The sequence below is a fragment of the Nyctibius grandis genome, chromosome 18 (genome assembly GCF_013368605.1).
Source record: "Nyctibius grandis isolate bNycGra1 chromosome 18, bNycGra1.pri, whole genome shotgun sequence".
Taxonomy (NCBI): Eukaryota; Metazoa; Chordata; class Aves; order Nyctibiiformes; family Nyctibiidae; genus Nyctibius; species Nyctibius grandis.
Window position 1 is genome coordinate 2,779,035 of NC_090675.1, and position 21,375 is coordinate 2,800,409.

At 51.2% G+C, this 21,375-nt stretch overlaps 1 protein-coding gene across 2 annotated transcripts in view; it reads left to right on the forward strand.

Annotated features, from left to right (window-relative positions):
• Positions 1-19,118, forward strand: part of AP2B1 (adaptor related protein complex 2 subunit beta 1) — a 78,628-nt gene extending 59,510 nt beyond the window's left edge. For both annotated transcript variants that reach the window (XM_068415553.1, XM_068415554.1), the window contains 4 exons: positions 6,685-6,769; positions 7,503-7,589; positions 15,712-15,866; positions 16,857-19,118. In XM_068415553.1, the coding sequence (XP_068271654.1) occupies positions 6,685-6,769; positions 7,503-7,589; positions 15,712-15,866; positions 16,857-16,931 (402 nt within the window). In that variant the 3' untranslated portion in view covers positions 16,932-19,118. The remainder of the gene's footprint in view (positions 1-6,684; positions 6,770-7,502; positions 7,590-15,711; positions 15,867-16,856) is intronic.
• Positions 19,119-21,375: the final 2,257 nt, after the last annotated feature.

Consider the following 21,375-nt stretch of genomic DNA (forward strand, 5'->3'; position numbering starts at 1 on the left):
TTGTGGTGACCTACTTAGGGAACAATTTATAGCATAATATCGGAGTAGAGAATACAAATGTTGCTGTATTCATTGAAGAACCAAAACACTCATCAAGTTGAATTTGCTTAATGCAGTTTTTCTGAGCTGGTGAACATTGAAGTAGATGCAGGGCTGGTTTGAACCTGTGGACCTTATGTTCATCTCCTATTCTGGTGGGGTTTTTTTGTTTTAGTAACAAGAAAAATAAGTCCTGAAGTAACCAAACTGATGGCTTTCAACTTTTTGTCACGTTAATTAGAAACTTCAAAGACTAGTTGTACATTCCTTAGGCAGCTATTTCAGAAGTAATGACTTCAAGTCTTGTTCAGGTTATTTTTATTACTGTTCCTAATCTTTCACCCAATACAGCTGGTTTAATCGTAACATTTGTAATCATGGAAAGAAACTGAAATACTTGACAAGTTAACAAAAAAGCCATTTTTTACAAGAAGATGAGGAAGACTGAAATATTTTCAGAGGATTACTTGGGTATGGTTCCCAACTGAAGAGTCTTCTCTTTGCCAGTCACCTTGCATCTTGCGATAATGCATAGCAGGCTTCTCCCTCCCCTCCCAAAGCAGTGATGATAATTTGACTGATAACGTGACCTGTTGACTCAGATTCAATGCCCAGTCAAGCAAGCCAAAGTTAGACTGGGCGCAGCACTGTAGGGCTGAACAGACTCCATCTCTCCTCTCTGGTTCATCTTCTTTACTTCTAGCAGATTAAAAAGCTGCTGTCAGAATGCCTTTGGAGTATGCCTGTTGCTAAAGAAAATCTGACTTAGTTATTTGTGTGCTGCTAACTTCTGCTGGGGGATGCTCGTGCAGTGCCTTGTCAGCCTTTCGGAGGCTATGTGGCACTTGTGGGTGCTGTGGTCCCCCGGCCAGAGCTGCCTCTGCAGAGCATGGCAATCATAAGCAATAAAAAGCTGTTCCCCAGAGGCATGTGAGAGACTGTTGAGCTTCACAAGTGTTCGATAGCCTTGACTCGTTTGTCAGCCAGGGAGGTGGCTCTAGTAGTTGTACAGGCTTGTTTGGGTCCTGTAGCTGCCTTTCCATAGTCAAAGCAGTGCTACCCCTCTGATGACAGGCAGGCTGTTAGGGTCGTACCTGGTGGAAGAGGAGGGGTGGGTGGGGTGTGTTTGCCACCATGTGTGTGAGACTTTGAGCTCTCAAAGAGGAAAATGGGTTCTGAAATAGGGATTTGCGTTAGTGAGGAGTATTAACTCTTTCCAGATACTTTCAAGTCAAATTTGGAATAGGAAAATGCCTGGGATAAGAGCCTTTCTATGCTAAAGAGAACCACTGTTCCTAATAAATGATCTTTCAAGGGCTGTGAAATGCTGTGAAATCAGACTACCCAATTTGTTCGTTTCAGTACACAAGAATTGCTCCCCTAACCCTGGAAATGGGTGAAGTAGAGCCAGCCTGCTGCGAGAGTTTCGGAGCTCAGGCCTGGCCTGTCATGGCACGAATATGATAATCCCTTCTGTGAGATGATAACTACTTGCAGGAGACAATGCAATTGAAAACAAGCTACAGGGACTCCTGGAGCAGTAGTGAGTCTGCCTGAGCCTGGAGCATTGACTTTCTCTTGGGATCCACATTCAAAATTGACAATCAGTGTGTTGCATTCCCCAGTGTTACCTGCTGTCAACTGCCAGGGCTGTTTGTTGCAGCCACTGAGCATGCAACTGAAAGACTCATAGCTTCAGTTTTCCAAAACGCCTGTAAAATGATCTGGCGAGTGTTGAATGGGAAGGATCTGCCAGCTGTATTTCTTCCTGAAAAGTGACACTTGGAAACGCAGGCTTCTCCCTTGCTAAGCAGTGTGAGGTCAGAACAATTTTGTTTTTTCCAATGAGTTTGGCAAAACATTTCTCTAAAGGCAGATGAAGGTGCAGCTTCGTCATTGAGAAAAGATCGATCTTGCTAGTGCACTAGATCATCCTTGCCCTTCCACGCTCAGTTCTGCTGTAACTCATCCCCTGTGCTCCTCCGCTCTTCAGTGCCTGCTTGCAATGCAGAACCACTGGAGCTCTCATTCATCAGAAGTGTTAATGTATCTCGGGTCACAAATGCAGAGCTCTCGGTACTTGGAATCAGATTTCACACATTCAACTCTCCATAAAAAACAAGGCTGAGAATTGGTGTGAGCAGCAAGTCCAGCCAGCAGATGTTCTCCCTTCTTGATAAGTAGCACAATATCTGCCTGTGTGAGCTGTGTCAAAATTACTGGACCAACCACCACAGAACAGCCTTGGGTAGCTACACATGGAAGGTGCTTTCTTGGGTGTGTTGCCTAGGTTATTTTCTAACAGCCTCTGCTAGTGAGGGTCTTATTCCAGCGAAGAACAGAACCCTCCTGGGAGCTCCTTGAATTAAAGACTCAGATCACAGCGTAGCGTCTGCGGCCAGTTCCTAGCTCAGCTGCAGAAAGCTGTTGGTCTGCCACATGGTACAGCACATTTGATAAAATGTACATTTTGAACTTCAAGTCCAGCCAGGCGCACACGAGCGCGTAACCCTCGCAGTGACTCGCTGTTCCCTGACCGCTGACGCAAGCGGCGTGCCTGGAGATGACGGGCGCAGCCTGGGGCGCAGCACCCAGCCTCCCTGTCTGCACACGGCGCCGCTGCCCGGGCTCGAGCCTTGTGCCTGTGGGTAGAGCATCCAGCTGGCAGCGGCTGTCGAGTGCCCGTAGGATCCCGAGAACCCGACCTGTCAAATAAAATGAAGTGGAGGAGCTGGCACTCCCTGGGGGCATCTGACAGCCAGAGCGACAGGCTGTCACAGAACAGACCATGACCTTGTGCTGGCAGAGGTAAAAAAGACTCTGCAGAGGAGAGTTCTTCTCGCCTTAGCAGTCTGGCTGTTACCAGGCTCTGAAGCAAAACCCAACTCGAAGTAAATCCTTAATTTAGTGTAGGTGCTAATGGGATTCCAAGTGGGTATGTTGTGTACTTGCTGCTGATGGAAAGCATCTGTGTTGCTTTCAGACTTGACTTTGAAAGTCAGTTCTTATGCTCAAGTCTGGGATTTAAAGCATCAGAAACCTACGCTATTGAAGAAAATAACTTAGCATTGTTCTAATGAGGTACCTATTCCCCAAAATACCTCGTGTTGGCTGTTGGAGGGTTGCACTGCAACAAAGGACATCAGAAGGGTGCTCATGCCGCAAGGTGAGCAAATACGTTCCAGGGCTTCTTTCTAGAAGTGCTGCTTCCTCTAGTCAGATTATGAACAAGATGTAAGTGATTGGGAACCCTGTGCCAATTTTTAGTGGGCTCACAGCTTTCCAGCAGTGAAGCGTCACAGGAAAATCTCGCACCTTTTGACTTCTATCCCTTAGAAGCTTTGTGGTCTGCTTGACTGAATTCACAGGGTAGTAATATTATTTTTTTTCCTCCTTTCAAAAAGATCATAGATGGAAAACCATTTTTATTTAAAATGCTTCTGTTTCAACTCTCAAATGTCTGAACCTGAAGGGCTTGTTAAAGATTTAATAGTTCACGTCCAGGTCGGCAGGTTGAGGCTGTAGAGCCACAGGCAAAGTTAGTCTGGACTGGAGGATTTATTGAATGTAAGCGGAGGTGCCTTTCAAGCATATCAGACCTGGAGAGACTTCTCAGCTACTGGTATCGCTTTAGATGTCATTGATTGTCTCAGGCTGATGTTCCCACCTGAGGAGCACTGGATTTTTTTGGCAAGCTGCTGTTACCAGCTACTCAGTTTCTCGCAGGCACTGCTGTGGATCCGCTTTCTGCCTGCGGTTGGTTTTGTAGCCTCTCGGGTGGCATTGGATGCTCCTGATGTGGCAGTGCAAAGGTTGAAGCATGGCCTTGGAAAGCTGTTATCAGCTGGCAGGACTTCTTGGCCTCTTCTCAGTGCGAGTTTCCCTGTCCAGGTATCTGCAGGTGCCTTTTCGTGGACCAGATCTTGGGGACCACAGCACTGATGGTGCATACCTGGCTGTTTGGGGGAACGCTGTGGTGTTGCACGATGGAAGGTAGTCTTACCACTCTTGTCCCAGTGCTATAGGTTTAAGGAGACTGTAGCTTTTTCCTTTCCTGTTTGCAAATATTATTTGTAACAGCTGGTGTCTGCATCACTACAGATAGTTGCAAGGTGACACATGATGTCATTACTGAACCCGATGATGCAGTTTGGGAGGAAGGCTGGCATGTGGCTTGCTTTTCTTTGCTGGGAAGAAATTGCACTTCAGAGCATCTTAATTGGGTAGCTCTCCAGAGTGCAGCCAAAGCAGCTTACTCAGTGTGTTTCTGCAGAGTTGAGAAGCAGGTCAGCAGATACCTTTTTATAGCCTTCTTATAACTGCAGGGACAGGGTTAGCATATTAATTTGGAGTGTGCCTCTAGAACTGTGACTGGAGAGAAGCGCTGCTTTCCAGCCCCTCTTGTAAGAAACTGCTGTTGTATGGCAACAACAATTAGCTACAAAAGCTAAGTGATCTCTGCTGTTCTGAGGCAAGGCAATTAATCATTAAATCAGAGGTGGAAAAGATCTTGTGTCATACAGTGTAGTCCCTGCTATGCTTTGTTGTTTTGCTACAGTTCCTCTTATTGAGAGCATTGTCAAGGCTGGTTTTAAATACTCCAAGCACTGGAGCTTCTCTCTTCCTCAGGAGAATCTTGTGCTGCTTAATAATTCTCACTATCAAGTTTTCCCAGATGTTTAGCCTAAATCTTCCCTCTTCTGGCTCATTTCCGTAACTTATATCCAAGCACTGCATCAGGAATGGCTACACTGCTGTCCCTTCCCCATCTCTCCCCTCCCAGACTCAGAGGTACGTTTTTGGCTACTTGCCCAGGCTGTTCAATCACATTTTGCAGAGGTGATTTTGCAGAGGATCACTTAAGGCCATCCACCAATCTGCTTTTATCCTTTGGTGCCTCTAGCTCAGACACTAGTCACTCCAACTCGCGAGTATGACGGCAGGAACAGATGCACGTAACAGCTCCCTGTTACAGAGGACCACTTCCATTTATTTTTCTAGGTTGCACCATCATTTACATGGTTTTAGTGGGCTTTAAACTAATCCCTTCTTAAGCTGGTTTGCACTGTGGGAATTAAATATAAGCTGCTACCTTTAGTGATGGCTCAAAGTAGAAACCCCACAGACTGTCACATCTACATTTCTGCTGTTTTTTGTGCTTCTGGGACCTTCCCAATTGCTAGAAGAGTTAGTTCAGGAGCTTGATCTCCTACCGCTTGTCCTCTGCATGTCTCATCAGCTGACTTGTGTTTGAATTCTCTGGTTTATTCCCTTCCCTTGTCTATCCACAGCTGTTTTTACCGACATTTGGGGATGTCTTTTTCAACCTGCCACTATGGGACAATAGATTTTCTCAGCAGGACACTAATATATGTAATTATTAATGTGAATGGAGTTTGTCTTGGCATAAATCTTTATAGCAGCAAATTTATTTCTTTGGCTCAGCATTTAGCATGGTCTGGTTTGTGTTTCAGCTGGGTGACAAATTGGAGAAATCCTTCTGGGATTTTTCAAAGGAAGTAGGAGCTCAAACAGCTCCTGAAATTCAGGGCTCCCCACACGACCTTATTTCTAGGTCTCTCTTACAGGCTCAGTTTCCTTCGTTGCGAGCAATAGCAGGTGTCTGCTGAACTGTACTCCCATGACAGGCAATCGCTGTGCGGGATGATGTGAGGAGAGCGTGAGAGGCATAGAAATAAAGCCCAGAGCTACCTTTTTCTGTGCTATATTATGACAGTGCGCTTTCTCAGACCTCCAGTTTGCTCCTGCTGTACCATCAGCTCTCAGCCTGGGGAGAACTGAAAGTGAGGTTAGCAGAGATTAGTCGGCAATGTGGCGAGCCTGTGTGATAAAAGGCAATCCAGTGCATCTCCCTGGCTGGCAGAGTTCATTGACACTGAGAATTAAGTCTTTTGTGAAGTGATCTTTTTTTACCTGCCCTGACTGCTCTGAGGCAGGGCTTTCTTCTTCCAGGAATCAACACCTGGACACATGTTCACTATAGAGCTTTGACTAAGGTAAAGGCAGGAGACTTGGGAGGTGCTGCAGGGCAAGTGCAGGCAATGGACCTGCTTCGGGCTTTCTAGAAAGTGTCCGGGCTGAGATACAACTGATAAAGGAGTCTGTGTGTTCAGACGTGACTGGAGCTGGGAGTGAAAATAAAGAATACACAGAGATTTGGAGCTGGGGAATTACAAGAGTGAGATGGCAAAGAGGGGTGATGGAGAAGCTTACGTGCAGTATGACAGACATGATAGTAACTGGGTGCAGCCCAGAGATATGAACATACCTCAGAGGTGGAAGAACCGAGGGGAGGGAGAGGCTGAAGGAGAGCAGAACAGAGCAAGGATGCTGGCTGTGACCCCATCAGTGGCTCTGAAGCAGCATGGTGAAATGCTCATAGGAGAAGATTGAGCAGCTTTTAGTGAAAATGGAGTGAGCACGGAGGGGTGGGACTGATCCTTGCCTGAAACTACCCAGAAGCTCAGTAACATCTCTCCTGGTAATCTCACATTCAGAGCTGGCCTCTGCTTGGAGAAAGCACTGCAGGGTGTGTGGGCAGGTGATGAGACTGTAAAGTCTTGGGGTCCCTTTGGACTTCCAGCTGACAGAGACGATTTAACCCCCCTGTTTCTTCTCTAACAGGTGGCTGTGAAGAACAACATTGATGTCTTTTACTTCAGCTGCCTAATTCCTCTCAACGTGCTTTTCGTAGAGGATGGCAAAATGGGTGAGTGCTTTTAGGTTTGTGGTCAGCCTCCTTCAGCCAGACTCTGCTAGCTGGGTGCAGTTGTCCCATGGCTGAGATTCACTTGTGCTTGGCCACGATCTTCACGCCAGTGCATCTCAGCAGCCTCAGTTGATCTGTAGTGGTTTGGTAGCCTGTCCCTGTTGTCCTGCAACTCCAATAGTTACCAGAACCCAAGTCCTCTGTTCTGGTTCTCTCTCCCAGACAAGGGATGAATCTGTTTTCTTTGAGGCTGATTTTGGAGTTGTTTTTTGTTTGGTTTGGGGTTTTTTTTTGGAGGGTTTGTTTCACTCAAATGAGTCTAGGATTTGCCCCTGTATCACTTTTACTGTAATTCTTGTGTTCCTCATCACCTTTATTAAAATTGTTGTTTGAACTGTCTGGGAAGTAGCTTGAAAAGCAGCTTTCACTGTAACATAATCCTAAATATGTATGTCTCCTTCCTTCTTGTCAAATCCCTCCTATTCTTGGTTTGTGAACAGCTCATATGGTAAAGGCAGTCTCTGGTTTGGGGGCTCCAAAATCCATCACAGCTTTGCTGCTTTTACAGTGAGACTGAGGTCGTTACAGGAGCAAATCCTGGATCTGACCACAGCAGGGCAAAATGTGACCAAAAGATCTTTTGTGTCTCCAACTTGTATCATTCTGCGGTGGATTAATTAATGCTCCGGCCCTGTGAGGATGCAGGAGTGCTGATTGTCTTTCTCGTTTCTAGAGCGCCAGGTCTTCCTTGCAACGTGGAAAGATATTCCAAACGAAAACGAGCTTCAGTTCCAGATTAAAGACTGTCACCTGAATGCTGGTGAGTAGCTTAATTGTACCCTGCTGAGAGCACTTCTGATGTATGGTCACTAGACATCACCTTATTAATAGCATCGTCTGTGGCTAACGGAGAGATGGGTATTGCACTTATGAACAGAACAGCCTTGGATTCCAGGGCTTGTTTCAGTAAAAACTTCAGCTGGGTCCCCATAAAAGCACATCTAAAATCCCAGATTTTAGATTTTACTATCTGTTTCTTCCTTTCATTGTGGACTTTGTATTCTGGTTTCTCTTTTATACTTTGTTTCTCTGCAAACCTGCACTTTTAAATGAAGGTGAATATGCTGTTGGGGCTGTACAGCAATCCTGTCCTGCTACTGCGTGTTTCAGGCAACGTGTTCCAGCCTTGACTTTAACCTACTGCATAATCCTGGGTCAGTCGCTTCACCTCTCAGCATCTGCTTTCTCCTTTGTGTTGTGGAAGAGTAACCCTACATACCACTACAACATGTTTTGACATCTATGGAGGACAGGCCATGTGAGAAGAGGTTTGGGCTGCTGTTGTTAGCTGCTGTATTGATGCATTTTGATCATACTCCGTCCCGTTCAGCTCTGTGTTTAGTTATCTAGTTGCTTCTGTTAGCATACTGCTTGTACGTATGACCTTACTACTGCTGAAGGATGAGGGAGTGTAAAAAAGTGGAATAGAGCCAGTGTAGCAGCTTTGCTCCTGTTTAAGATGCCAAGTGGTTCTACCGAAAGCTGCTATGTTTCACAGAGGAAAAAAGTGTCCCTATTGATTACAAACCCCGTAACCTTTTTATTCACACATGTCTGCTGTTACACAATGAGCACCCTCTTGCTTCAATTGCAGACAGAAACCATGGGTCTCTTTGTACTCATAATTATTACTATTTTGGAATATAAAAGATGGAGCACACAAGAGGGGGAAAAAATAGCAGCTGTTGGACCTTATGATTTGATTTCACTGTGAGGTTTCAAATGAGAACAACCTCTGCGCCTCCCTCTGCTCCCAACTGAACTTGGCAGAGCCTCTCCCCCTGCACTGCAGTGCTGCTGCCGGTGATGCCTTCTGCCCCGGCCGTGACCTAACCGCGCCGTCCAGAGCTCTTTGCATCTCAGATCGGGAACGTTGGTAACTTCCCGTGTTTGGCGCTGGGCTGTTGTGGTGCTGGTTAGCAGAGGATGTGGCTGGGACCATCCTGCAGCCTGGCCCGTGCTCCCTTCTCCCACTGGAAGAAAATATTAGAGGAGGGAGGGTTTGCCAGCTCAAGACCAGATGCTTGCCCAGGCCTGCCTGAGTCGGTGATGCTCGGTGGAGAACGTGTTACTAGCTCGCAGGGAGAGCGCGGGAGCGCCGGGCGGTTTCTTTGCAGCGGTATCTGCAGCCATTGCCAGGGCTCGGGGGGGAAGAGGCTTCCCTGGGTGCTTCAGCGAGAGCCCTGGGCGCAGCGCCTTTCCCGGGGGCGTGCGGGGTCTGCCAGCCTCTTTGGCTTACGTACCAGAGAAAGTGGGTCATGTCTCATAAACACATTTCAAACGCTTCCATCCGCTGAAGCTTCTGTTTTTGTATTTCTGCTGCCGACACCTCCTCCCTCTTGCAGCTATACCAGCCCTTTCCTTCTTTGACCGCCTGGGCTTTGGCACAGAGCAGACCAGTAGCTTACAGGAGGGAAAACGAGGGAAACCTTGTGTTCTTCTCTTAGCCCCTTGTATTTTAACTACCAGTGCGAACCTGACTCAGTCTTCTGCTCACCTTGATTTCACTGAAGCAGTTAACTCCTCTAGTACAGACCATCCTAAGAGCATCAAACCTGCCTGTACAAGGATCAGCTGGGCCCCAGACCCCACGAAGGGCTGGGCCTCCAGCATCCTCGGGGATGGAGACTTCTCACAGCCTGGTGAGTGGCTGGTGGTGCACAGCAGGGCAGAGCTGAAATAAACTGGGTGAGCTCTGATGACAGCTGAATCCGTCTTGCTACTAGTTTACACGAGAGCAAGGGTGCGTGTGTGGCTACGTGCTGCAATAGGGCGATAGTCTTTCAAGATTCACAGTCTTCATTTAAATCCGGTGAAAACAGCCTTGTTTTAAGGCACCACCTTTCTTTCAAGAATAGCAACTCTGTGTTGGGTATAAAATCTTTAGGAACTTGATCTTTGTGGAAGAAAGACTGGTTCACGTTCAAAAGACTCTTGCGGGAGAGGCCTAAGCAGAATAAAGCTCTTGACCTAGGCTGTTGGCGGGTCTATTGTTCACTGATGAAATACCACCGCGTGCAGCTTCCGTACCACCGCGTAAAATAAGATACGCGACGGCTGCCGTGGCAGAACAAAGCCTGCACATTTCAGCAGCTCGTAACTGAAACTTCGGAGGCGCTGGGTTTTTGCAACCCTTCAGCTCAGACGAACAATCTCCTGAGCCCCGCTGGCTCTGCAGAGGTGTGCAGCCACCGCGTGAATGTTACCCCTCCTCTTGCATCCGCTCAGAGCAGTAATTCATGCCCGGCGCGAGCCCATCCCCTCGGTGGCGAGCTGCCGTTGAGGCTCTGAGGCTCACACCGCACCATTCATGCTTCGGTCTAACCCATTCCAGCCCAGTGACGCGAATTTAGCTGAGAGCTAAAAATACCTCGGCTCCCAGCTGACGTGCCCTGATCGCAGCAGCACCAGCCGCTCGGGCACCGGGCAGATGGAGCAGAGCGTGCCGGGCGGCGCGTGGCTGCTGCTGGGCACAGGGCTGGTCAGAAGCGTGCTCCCTGCACCCTCGGAGCCTGGCTTTTCTTCTGGCTGCAAAAAGAGCCTTTGCTTTCCCAAGTGCTCAGATCTGGGCTGTTCCTGCACCGTGTGAGAGGTGGGGATGAAGTTATGCAGAGGTGCAGGAGGTCCTACTGAGCAGCTCAACAGGGGATGCTGGTTTTCTTCAAGGGAGAAACTGAAATTTGAATTTCTTTTTCTTTAAACCAAAATGAAACTGGCTTGGAGCAGGGATTTTTAGGGGGCTGGGATTTTATCTGTCAAGAAAGCAGCTTGTGCATTTGTTATACATCCGGGGCTGTCTGTCACTGTGCAGCAGTCACCTGACAGCACCTCCTGGGTAAACTGCAGGCTTTTCCCCAGGTTCTTTCTTTTGTTCCTTCAAACAAAAAGGAGATGAACACAGTCCATCAGTGGCGATGCTTCGTGTGAGTCCGTGCTCCCAGGCCTTTGTGGGTAAAAGATCCATCCTGTGCCCACGAGGCAAGCCAAATAGGATTGACTCGAGCTTTGATGGTTTGCAACAGGGATGGCAGAAAAAGCTCCTGTCCCTGGCAGCTCACCCCATAACAGGGCACAGAACAGCCAGAAAATCTTGGCTGCTGCAGGTAGCCCACAGCCCCACAAGCTGAAGCCTGGGGTAAGGTGCCAGGCTGTGGGGTGAGGAGCAGGTACCATTAGGTGGTAGAGCTTGCCACTCTGATCCCTGTCTCCAGCATCTGTGTTTCCAAAAAAAGCAAGTCCTGGACCCTTGAAGGTGTTCCCACAGTCCCCAGTGACTCAGATGAGTGCTTAATTCTGGCCAAGGGATTTGGGGCTCAGGTTCCCACCAGTCAGAGCTGCCACTGACCTGAGGCTGTTCCTTAGGGCTGGAGCCGTATGGCCGTGGAGGAGCGAGTCTCTCTGGAGTTGTGTTGTGGGACCAAGGTGTACTTAGGATGCACGGCACATCTTGGATTCATTAGAGCTCTGTTTAATGCTTCTACCTCTTAGGAAGAGGTTATGGTGGTGCTATGGAGAAAACCATAATCAGAAATACAAATTGTAATGAAAACGCAAGGCCATGGTTATACCCCAGCATTCTCATGTCTTATGAGTCCAGTGCTAAATTAATTGATTTTGGGTTTTTTTTTTTAATGAAAACGTAAGAGTCTAGTGCATGAAAATAGATGAAAATAGACTGTTATAGCTCAAATAATCTGAGTGCTGTTGGTGCAACTAGACCAGCTGAGGTTTCCCCTGCAACTGAGCATACGCTACAGCTCAGTTTGCCTGTTTACACTGTTTTTTGAACATGGTAAGTTTGATTATATTTTAAAGGACCACTACATTAAGCTGATATGCAAATCAGATTAGCTAAATGTTTTTCTTTTTTAAAATTCTGCTGACCCAACCCCCCCGAGTGAAAGCGGACAAGCTGACTTGCACATGGAGATTGAATGCCGTTAAACAGGAGGCAATTAGTTGCTGTGCTGTTCAGCAGTTCTGGGAACTGTGGTTTTGCTTATTGCTGGTCCACAATTCAGTGTGAAACGACAGCTGTAGAGTTTGGAGTTGAATATGGCTTTATTGGTATGCAGTGGTCACTTTGGTTTTTTCCCCCTCGAGTAATTTGCTAATGCTTGAACAAAGAGAAATTGGATTTTCTTGCTGGAACAATCATAGGCAAGCTTCCCTGGTAAGGGTTTTTTCCTGTATGTGCAAATCTAGTAACCTGATCATTTATTATATTATAGAACCTGTGCTTATTACATGTCTTGGAAATGAATGTACTGTCATAATATTGACCAAAATGCCTCCCCACTGGATCCGCGTCTGCAGATGCATTTGGTATTCGAGTGCAGTTCTTGGCTGGATGCTCAGAACCGTTCAGGTGTTACCAGAAATGGTGTGGGGATGTTTTCAGCTACAACAGCACAAAATATAGGGATTAAATTTTACTTCCTGATATCCAGTGCTCATTGCAAAATGCTGTGAAGGGTCAAGTTTGAAAAAGGTATGTTGTTGGTGTTGCTTCTGAGTTGTGCGTGTCCTTTGTGAAAGCTCCTGTTGTTGCCAGTTGGTCATCTTGGCTGTTTGAGTTTGGAAGTGACATGCTTAAGCTGTGTGGGTAGAAGATTTAAGCGTGTCCTTGACTTTACCCAGAAGGAAAGTGCTGTTGAAAATAATTGAATTACTTCAGTGCAAGGGAGGAGACCTTGTCCAGCTCTTCTTCCCTGCGTGCCCAGCTTTCCACATGTGCTGTTTAGTTGTTGGACTGAGGTAGGGTAAAGAATTCTGTTTTAAAAGCAACAGAAAAGGAAAACAAACAAAAAACACTCCACAAACAAAAAAAATAACCCAACCCTGGAAGATGGGCTGGTGTCAGAGGCTTCCCTGGCCTTGGTGATGGGGAGATCTTTCTGTATCCTTACATTGTCCTTCAAGAGGGTTTTGAGACTAAGCATTGAGCCAAAAGAAAAGCCCTGCGGAAAGTTGCTTAGCAAGGTCAGATGCAGACTGTGCCATCTCACAGAAGGACTCGTGTGGCTCCGGTTTGCAGAGTCACCAGACCCTGCATGTGTGGGGAGACACGTGCCCAGGCAGCACGGCTCAGCCCTCCTGCCTGTGCCGGGCACTGACTGGGGCTTTGCTGGGTGCTGTGCCCTCAGCTGGAAACCAACAGCCCCGTTGCAGGCTGGGCTCAGCTCTCTGCTCCCAGCAAATATCTGCCTTTTTTGATTTCTTCTCTCAACAGGCCGTGCTGTCACATGGCATTAGCGGTCCTGCCTTCAGCCAGGCACAGCCTGGCACTGTTGCTTAGCAACTCTGCCCCATCTCCAAAATCCAAAACCCTGACACTCAGGAGCACAGGAGGGATGGGAGCCCCTAGCTGGGGGGAGGCTCTCACCAGTCCCCAAATCTGTGCTGAGAGAGGGGGCAGGAGGAGCCATGCGAGCCGAGCACCAGCACTCCAGCCTGCTCACGATCGCTCCAGGCATCTGGCTGAGGTGGGGTGTGTTTTGTAGGGTTTCTCACACTCTTCGGGGGGTAACTGAGGTCAGACAGGCAGGCAGAAAACAGGCTTTCCTAGGAGTTTGGCCTGCCTCAGTTTCCCCTCCCTGTACCCCCCTACAAGCATGTCCCTGCATGGAAATCTGTCCCCCAGTAGAGACAGCAGCTCTTTAAATGTTCAAACAACCCTGTGTGTGCCATCATGGTTGAAGGCTCTGGCGTAAGAGCAGCTGCTCTGCGGCCCCGTCTCGCCCACCGTGCCCCCAAAGCGTGGCTCCCCTCCTCTGCCCTCGCACCAGGTGACGGGGGAGCAGCCCCACAGCTGCCAAAATTACAGCTTCCTGCTTGCAGCCTTGCTCCTGACCCCGCACCCACGCTCCCCGGGAACGCCTTTGCTCTGGCAGCATCCCCTGGCACAGGGGGAGGCTGCTCCAGCCCTGGCCAGCAGTCCCACTGCCAGGATATGTGCCCAGAGGGGCTTCAGACCAGTGAGGTTTAACCTCAGCCTGTTAAAACTGGACAAACAAAATCACATTTAATACTGACGTCCCTTGCAAACGGTGATGCGCTCTCTGAACGCCGTCCCTTCGTAAAGCCCCGGGGGCTGCTCTCGCTGCCGGGGGGGCCCGAGGAGTTTGGGTCTCGTACCTCATGGGTGATGTCCCTGCAGCGCGGGGCTGTCCCAGCCACGCTCCCTGCGAGCAGGGGACTGCTCTGCATCGCCTGGTACCCTAATCTGGGTGAGTTTGTTGTACAGAGAAGGAGTAAAGGTGGGAGGAGGAGACAGAGGGAATGAGGGTTTTTAAGCAAAGGATCTCATTAGTTACTTATATCTGCCAGTTTCCATAGTAACTGGGGAAGAGAGGAAACCTAAATCTGAGTGCGTCTGGGTAGCTGGATGCCTGAACCCTCCTCAACCTGCACGCAGCCGCTCTGGAGCCTGGGGAGCAAAGGGGTTCAGCCCAGCCACGGGCGAAGGGTCCGGGCTGCCTGTGGAGCTGCTCCGCAGCTCTGCTTATCAGTGCTGCCCTGGGGAGAGGTCTCAGCGTCAGTGCATGGATTTGTGGGGCCCGTTCTTTCCTGCTTTTACCATTCCCTGGTGCGTGAACAGACTCAGCTGTCCCCTCTCTGATCCCTCCGTGCGCCAGCACACACTTGTCCATCCTCAAATCCGGCGCTGATGCCGGCGGATCTCAGTGTTTGTAAGTGCGGGGATGAATTGGAGCTGCACGGTCGCTTTGTGCTGCTTGTCTGCTGCTGTCCTGCTCCTTGAAATGGATCCCACGTTCCCAGTCTCTTGGGTTTCAGTGCAGATTGGTTTAAGGCCACTTCTCTGCCTTTCTTTCTGTCAAAAGTGCCCACCCTGCTGATAATGGCCCAGCACAGGCAGGGTGTTCCTCCCCAGCCCCAGCAGAGAGCTTGAAGAAGTTAAATTTCTCCTGTTGGGCACCAGGAATGGGAATTTACCAGTGATACTTACCAAGTGTGGAGTCGTCCTCCCTGACCCTTCCACCCACAGCATGAATGTGCCCCTTTTACTGGCGTCCAAAGGCTGAGGTTTGCCCTGCTCTGTGCTGACAAACCCCTTGGCACCCCGAGGCCGCTGCTTTGGGTCTTTGTGTTCTACATCTGTGCTTCTGTTCCTGTTTCTCTGAAAGGTCCCTTAGAAATAACATGTGTCCTGGTTACATCCATGCAGGTCTCCAGGTGAAATCACACATCATGTGCCAGTGCTGAGCTCACACAGTGTGTTAAAACTGTATCAGAGCCCTGTGATGTCCAGAGACAGATGTCTGTGGGGTTTTACCCTTTCAACTGATTGCTTTAAAAAAAAAAAAAAGGAAAGGATTTTTACTACCTTGTAGGACATTGGTTTGTCCAGAAGTGTCTGTGCGTGAGAGGAGAGAGGCAGGAAGGAGCTGTCATGGTTGGGACAGGACCTCAGAACCAGGCACCCGAGCAAGCCTCAAGCGCAGCGAGGCTTTGTTCTTCTCCACCTTCATCTGCTGACTTTTGGCTGCCTCCAGGTTAGCCTGCCTGGGGCTTCTAGATAGAGCAGAGTCTTCTTCCCCTCTGAGCTGCAGACTCTTGCCTTGATAAAGGCAGTGAGTGCTGAGTGACCCCGAGCTGTGAGCAGTAGGTGAAGGCCCTGCAGGATGGGCAAATGCTTCACAAAGGGTCACAGCCTGAGAGGAATGAGGTGGGTCCGTAAAAGCAAGTTGGATTTTTTTTCTCCTTGTCTCATGCCTGCTCCTGTCCCCAGGGAAAACTCTGGGGCAGAAGTCAGCATTTCCATGTGCGCTTGCATCCTGAGAACGCTCCTCTGGGCTCTCCTGTCTCCCCAGATGATGAATCTGAATTAACAGATGTGTTTTTCTTCCTTCTCTCTGAAGACACCGTCTCCAGCAAACTGCAGAACAACAACGTCTACACCATTGCCAAGAGGAACGTGGAGGGCCAGGACATGCTCTACCAGTCCCTGAAACTCACCAACGGCATCTGGATCTTGGCCGAGCTTCGCATTCAGCCGGGGAACCCCAACTACACGGTGAGGTGTCGGGCTGCGGAGGGCGCGTGGTGCAGGCTGGGATCCTTCTGACTCACCTCGCCCATGGAGCCATTTCTCCCTGCTTTGCCTAACGTGCTTGTTTTGGGGGAGATCCTGTTAATTTGAGGGGTTAGGAATGCCCACTGAACTGGGGGGAAAAAAAATGAGAAACAACAGAATTACACTGCTCTGTCACCAGCGAGCTGGGATAATGCCCGCTCAGCAACGAGCAGTTACTTGCCAAGGTTACCCAGAGATAAAGCCAAGAGACATTAGCGAGGAAGCAGTGCCAGGATGCCCTTCCCCCTCGCATAAACAAGGAGAAATTTATGCCCTGCCGCGTTCCTGCAGCGGAGACCGGCTGTCTGCATGTCAGAGCCTCTTTGGCCTTGCGCTGGCGTCAGCCTGGAGCTGGTGAGAAGGTGCGGTCTGTCCTGCACCGTGCACCTGCAGAGCCATTCTCTGTGACTTTGTTCCCCTTCTGAGGACCTGTGTGTCCGAGCATCCCGCTATGAGAGAATTTATCTCCTGTTGGAAGCTGTTCCAGGAGTTTTCGAGAGAGATCAATGGTCTGGGGACCTGCAGGGTGAAAGCGAGCGTTGGAAGGTGATTTAAAGTGTCTGCACAGGGATTGATGCTGAACCTGGTTCAGGTCAAGTGAGTCCCTTGCCTCAGGGTCTGGGGCACTGTCCCCTTCCTTCAGGCCTGCACAGGCAGCCACATTTGTTAAGGAATTTAGGAACCCCACAGTGGGAGTTTGCTTTCGTGTACCTCCTCCTACTTGTAGCAAGCTCTGAAAAGGCTGTTCGGTGTTGGTGACGAAGAAAGAACCCAAAAAAGAAATATTCTGGGTGACTGTCATCAGCCACGTCCACAGTCTGTCCAACCCATGCTGTAGGTCAGACATTTCCAGTTGCCCTCGTGGAGACGGTAGAAAGCTCCTGCCTTCCTTTGCCGCACCGCTAACCTCTCCTCTCCTCCTCTCCGCAGCTCTCCCTGAAATGTCGAGCTCCCGAAGTGTCCCAGTACATCTACCAGGCCTACGATGCCATCTTGAAAAACTAACAGGAGATCAGCCTGTGCCTCACCCTGCAGAAGGAGGGGGGGGAGAAAGGGGTCCCCAGATCCTCCTTCACCACTGGCGCGGGGAAAAGCACTCTTAACTGGAAGCAGCTGTATTCATGTGTAGGATTTCAGTCAAAGGCACTGATTAAACAAGGTAGCAATTAGTATCCACGTGCTAACGATGATAGGGAACAAACCCCTTTGATATTTTTAGCGTCCATGGAGTTTGTAACCACTGCTTCGACTACTCCCACCTCCCCCTCGCCCCTCACTCGTTGTCCGTTCTCGTGGGCTTCTCCATTTTGTGCCAATGTTCAGTGTTTTCTAAATGGCTTTAGGCGTAGTTACGATTTTGTATAATACTGCTCACTGAAAAAAAAAACAAGCAAAAACCACAGGTCGGCTCATTAAAACAAGGCAAAAGTGTCGAAAACATACACTGCACTTTATTTTATATTTTTATACATTTTTTTTGAGTTTTTCTATTGTAATTGGCTTAAAGGGAAGGTGATTCCAAGGAAGTACTGGGAGCCCTGCAGGGACGTCGGGCTCTAGCAGGGTGAGCACGGCCTCGGGGAACTAGGAACAGAGCCATCAGTTCGGTCCTGGAGGCGGAGGGAGCCCTAAAGAGAGCGGGTTTTTTATTACTCTTGCGCTGGCAGCCTCAGCTCTGCTTTTGGGGGTGTGTTTTCACTCCAACCATCTCCGTGGCTCAGGAGCTGCTGATTTGAGAAGCGAGGCTGCTCTTGTGTGGGGAGGCTGTGGACCTAGGTTGGTAATGGGACAGCAGTGGATGAAACAAAGGAAAGGAGCCCGCTCTGAGAGCAAAAGGCTCTTGCCAGAGCTCCAGGCATGGTCTCTGCCTCCTCACCCAGCTGCAGCCCCTCTTCTTGTTCTTTCTGTGCCTGCTACGGCCGAGCTGCCTTCTCGGCCGCCCCTGAGCTGTGCCACCTTGGCCCAGCGCTGTGCCAACCCCCGGCCAGCCCCAGGGCTGGCGGTGGTAAACCTGAATGTGACAGTTCTGCTCCCCACCGGGGCTGCGGGCACCAGCCATGCCCCTGCGGAGAGGGGCTGCTGCTGGCAGCGTCCCGGGGTGCTGCAGGGAGCGGAGCCGCTCTCCCTGTTCCTGTGCTGTCCCCCAAACCCAGGCTGTGGCACCAGGGGGATGGTTGGGGCTCGGCGGTGGTTGTGCTCTGCCTGCCCGGGGCTCAGGGCCCGGCGGGGCTGCGAGTCGAGCAGAGCGTGGAAGCGTTTCTTCCGTTGGCAGCTTGGCTCACGCTAACGAGGGCCCGTCGGGTTCCTGCTCTCACCCCCTGTCCCAAGCAGCCCCATGCCCTGGCCCCTCTTTTCCTACCTGTCCTTAGGGCCAGGACTGCTTCCCTTTCCAGTCCATGGCTGTGGACTCGCCACCTTGCAACCACTAAGTGCTGCGGCCACAGCAGTGAAAGCCAAGCCTCTTGCATGTCCATGCTCCATCCAGAGCTTGTCCTGCTTCAACCAGAACCCTTCACCCTCCCCAGCATGCTTGACACCATCTCTTCCCCAGCAAGCAAAGCTCTTATGCATAGCAACCCCTATATTGTCTTTTTAGATGCCACATTTAAAGTCGATAAATGTTTGACGGTGGGAGATGGTTCATCAGGGCTTGGGCACTGTCTGCAACTGAAAAGCCAGTGCTGGAAAAAGGCCACGATGCCCTGGAAGAGACTCCAGCAGGGCCGGGGAGCCACAGGACCCCGAGGGAAGGTGGTGCCCCTGGGTAATAACCCCCCTGTGCTCTAAAAGTGGGGGAAAAGGGGGGCAGAGCTGGAGCAATCCAGCCCTTGAGCCCTGCCCACGTGTGCTGGGAGGTGATTCACTCCAAGCGCTGCGGCGGCACCGTAAAAATCATTAATAGAGCAATTAAGGAAGCACCAGTGGCACGGACTGCCATGCTGTGTCGGGGCAGAGGGGCTGGAGCAAACACTCGAGCCTCCCTCCCCTAACCCGCCGGTGTGGCTTTGCTGCGGGGAGGGGATGCTGAGCACCCCCTTCTCTTGCCAGATTTCTTCCCAGGCGCGTGGGTCTCTGCGCCGCAGGGCAGAGCCTGGGCTCGTCGGTGGCCTTCCGCCCTCCTCTCCCGCGAGTGTTCGCCGCGTAGTCGTGTTGCTCTTCAGGCTTTACCTGCCGTCTGTGTCAATAAACTCCTCTCCAGGACGCTGTGGCTGTGTGTGGCTCTGTGGGGCTGGGGAGAGGATCGCGTTCCCCTGCTTTTGGCCCCGGCTGCCGGAACGGGCAGGGCTGAAGGCTGGAGCTGGTGGGAAGGAGGATGTTTGCTCACTGGGAGCCTTTTGTCCTTCTCATCAACCACTTTTCTGCAGTGGAGACCTCCCAAAACAGGAGCTTGTGTGGCGAGGAGGTAGCAAGCGTCCTCGGTCCTCTGCCTCTGGCTGCTTCTCTGTTCTCTCAAGGGTGGCATGAAAAGGGCACTGGGTTGTGGGGGGCACTGGCACCTCGACAGCCTCTGCTGAGGAGCAGGAGGAAGATGGATGTACCTGTTTAACCCTTTCTGGGCTTTGTGTAACGTGGCGTGCTTTCCCTGTGAGGAAATTAAAAAATAGGGTGAGTTGGTGATGCGCTCAGGTTGCTCTGGTCCAGTGCTGGGGTCTTGCAGAGGGCTTTGCCATCGCTGGGCCTGTCTCAGGCAGGATTTGGGCTGCAAAATCTCTGTGTCGGGCCAGAGCCAAGCTCAGGCAGCCCCAAGCTCAACCCTCAAAGTGGTCAGAAATGGAACAGCACAAGGAGCAGGTTTGGGAGGTGCCCCTCTCCCTCCCCCTGCCCAGCCTTGGCTTAGCAGCACGTGGAGATGAGGTAACTTCTACCCTCCGAGGCTCTGGGGTGACCGGTACTGCGGCAGCCGGTGGTGCCCTGCCCGGGGATGGTGTACGTGTCTGGTAGCAACAGTGACGGGCTGGTTTGGGGTCTCTGACATTGCTGTTGTGTCCCTTCATGCGTCCCTGCTGTGCCTGGGTGAGCCTGGGGCAGCATTTGGCCCAGCAGGAGCAAAAGCTACTGCGAGGTGCTCGGGGCTCTGCCATGTCGGCTGCTGTCCCCTTCATGTCCTGTGGCAGAGGGAAAGGTTTCTCCCTCCCTCCCTGTTCTGCCAGGGGCTCCTCGGGGACAAATTGGTCTTTCCTGCTGCTCTGGATTTGCAGGCACGCTCATGCCCTGTAAATGGGGACACACCGACCCTGGGCCATGCTGTACCTTGCAAACTGGGTTTGCTTCGTTAGCATCGTTAGCCCCTGGGAGCTCAGGGGCCACAGGTGATGCTCTGGGCTGGGAGCTGCCATGGGGGTCGATGGTCCCCACAGCCCTCCCTGTTCCCATGGCCCACGCCATGGCACAGGGACCTCCCGGGTGGCTCCTTCCTGCTCTGGCTGGAGATGGGGCCAGCCCTGGTGTGCTGGGTGGGCTCCCCAAAACCCATGATGCAGCATGGGGAGAGGCAGGGGCTCGCCTGAGGGTTTGGGGGGCTGTGGCAGAGGCATGGGCTGACCGCAGCCCCCCGAGCCGTCAGCCCTGCCCGCGTGCCAGGACACGGGAGCTCTTTGATGGATGATTTTAGGTTTGCGTCGCTCTCCTGTCGCCGAGGCTGGGATAAGCCTCCCAGCCAGCGGGGACGCGCCAGGATCCAGCCCCGCTCCCTTCCCCCCCTCCCTCGTATATTAAATTTCACAAATAAAACTGCAAGTGAAGAGCATCTCGGAGGGAACTGCTAAAAATAGCCCCGAGGCTGGAGCCTGAATTGTGCAGGCGAGTTCATACGCCGCGGTGCTCCCTGCCCTCTCCCAGAAATATTTCAGGGCTCGGGGCTTCTTTATGGCCACGGGGGGGGCTGGAGCTGGGGGGGCTGCGGAAGAAAAGCAGCATTTAGGGCTGGTAGTAGCCCCCAGGGACACGTAAATATTTCCCTCACTGCGAGCATCACGCAGCTCTGCAGGGAAATAAGCCCCAAATCCCTGACAGCCTGGGTGAGATGTGAGACACGGAAAAGGGGCTCTGACTCCCTTTGCCGGGCGCTGCTCTCGCCCCAGCCTTGGTGTGGAGTGGCACGAAGGCTGTCCTGCATTTTGCCAACTGCCCTTGTCCCCCGAGCCGTGGGGCTGTGTCTGCTGTCCCCTTTTCCCCCAGGCAGTCCCCTTTTCCCCCAGGCAGGATATGGCGATGTGTCTCCATTTGTACCCCCTCCTCACCCTGGAGAGGAGCCCCTGGAGATGTTGTTTTTCCCAGCCCAAGGTGCTGACAAGGCTGGGGGGAGCCTGGCCGTGCCATGGCCAGTGTTTGGGCTCAGCCAAGCCTGTGTGATCACAGCCAGACCCGTGGGGACATCCCGGTGCTTGCCCGTGTCACGGTGAGCTGGAGCAGGGTTTGGGGTCTGCTTCGAGGAGCAGAGGTGCGGGGA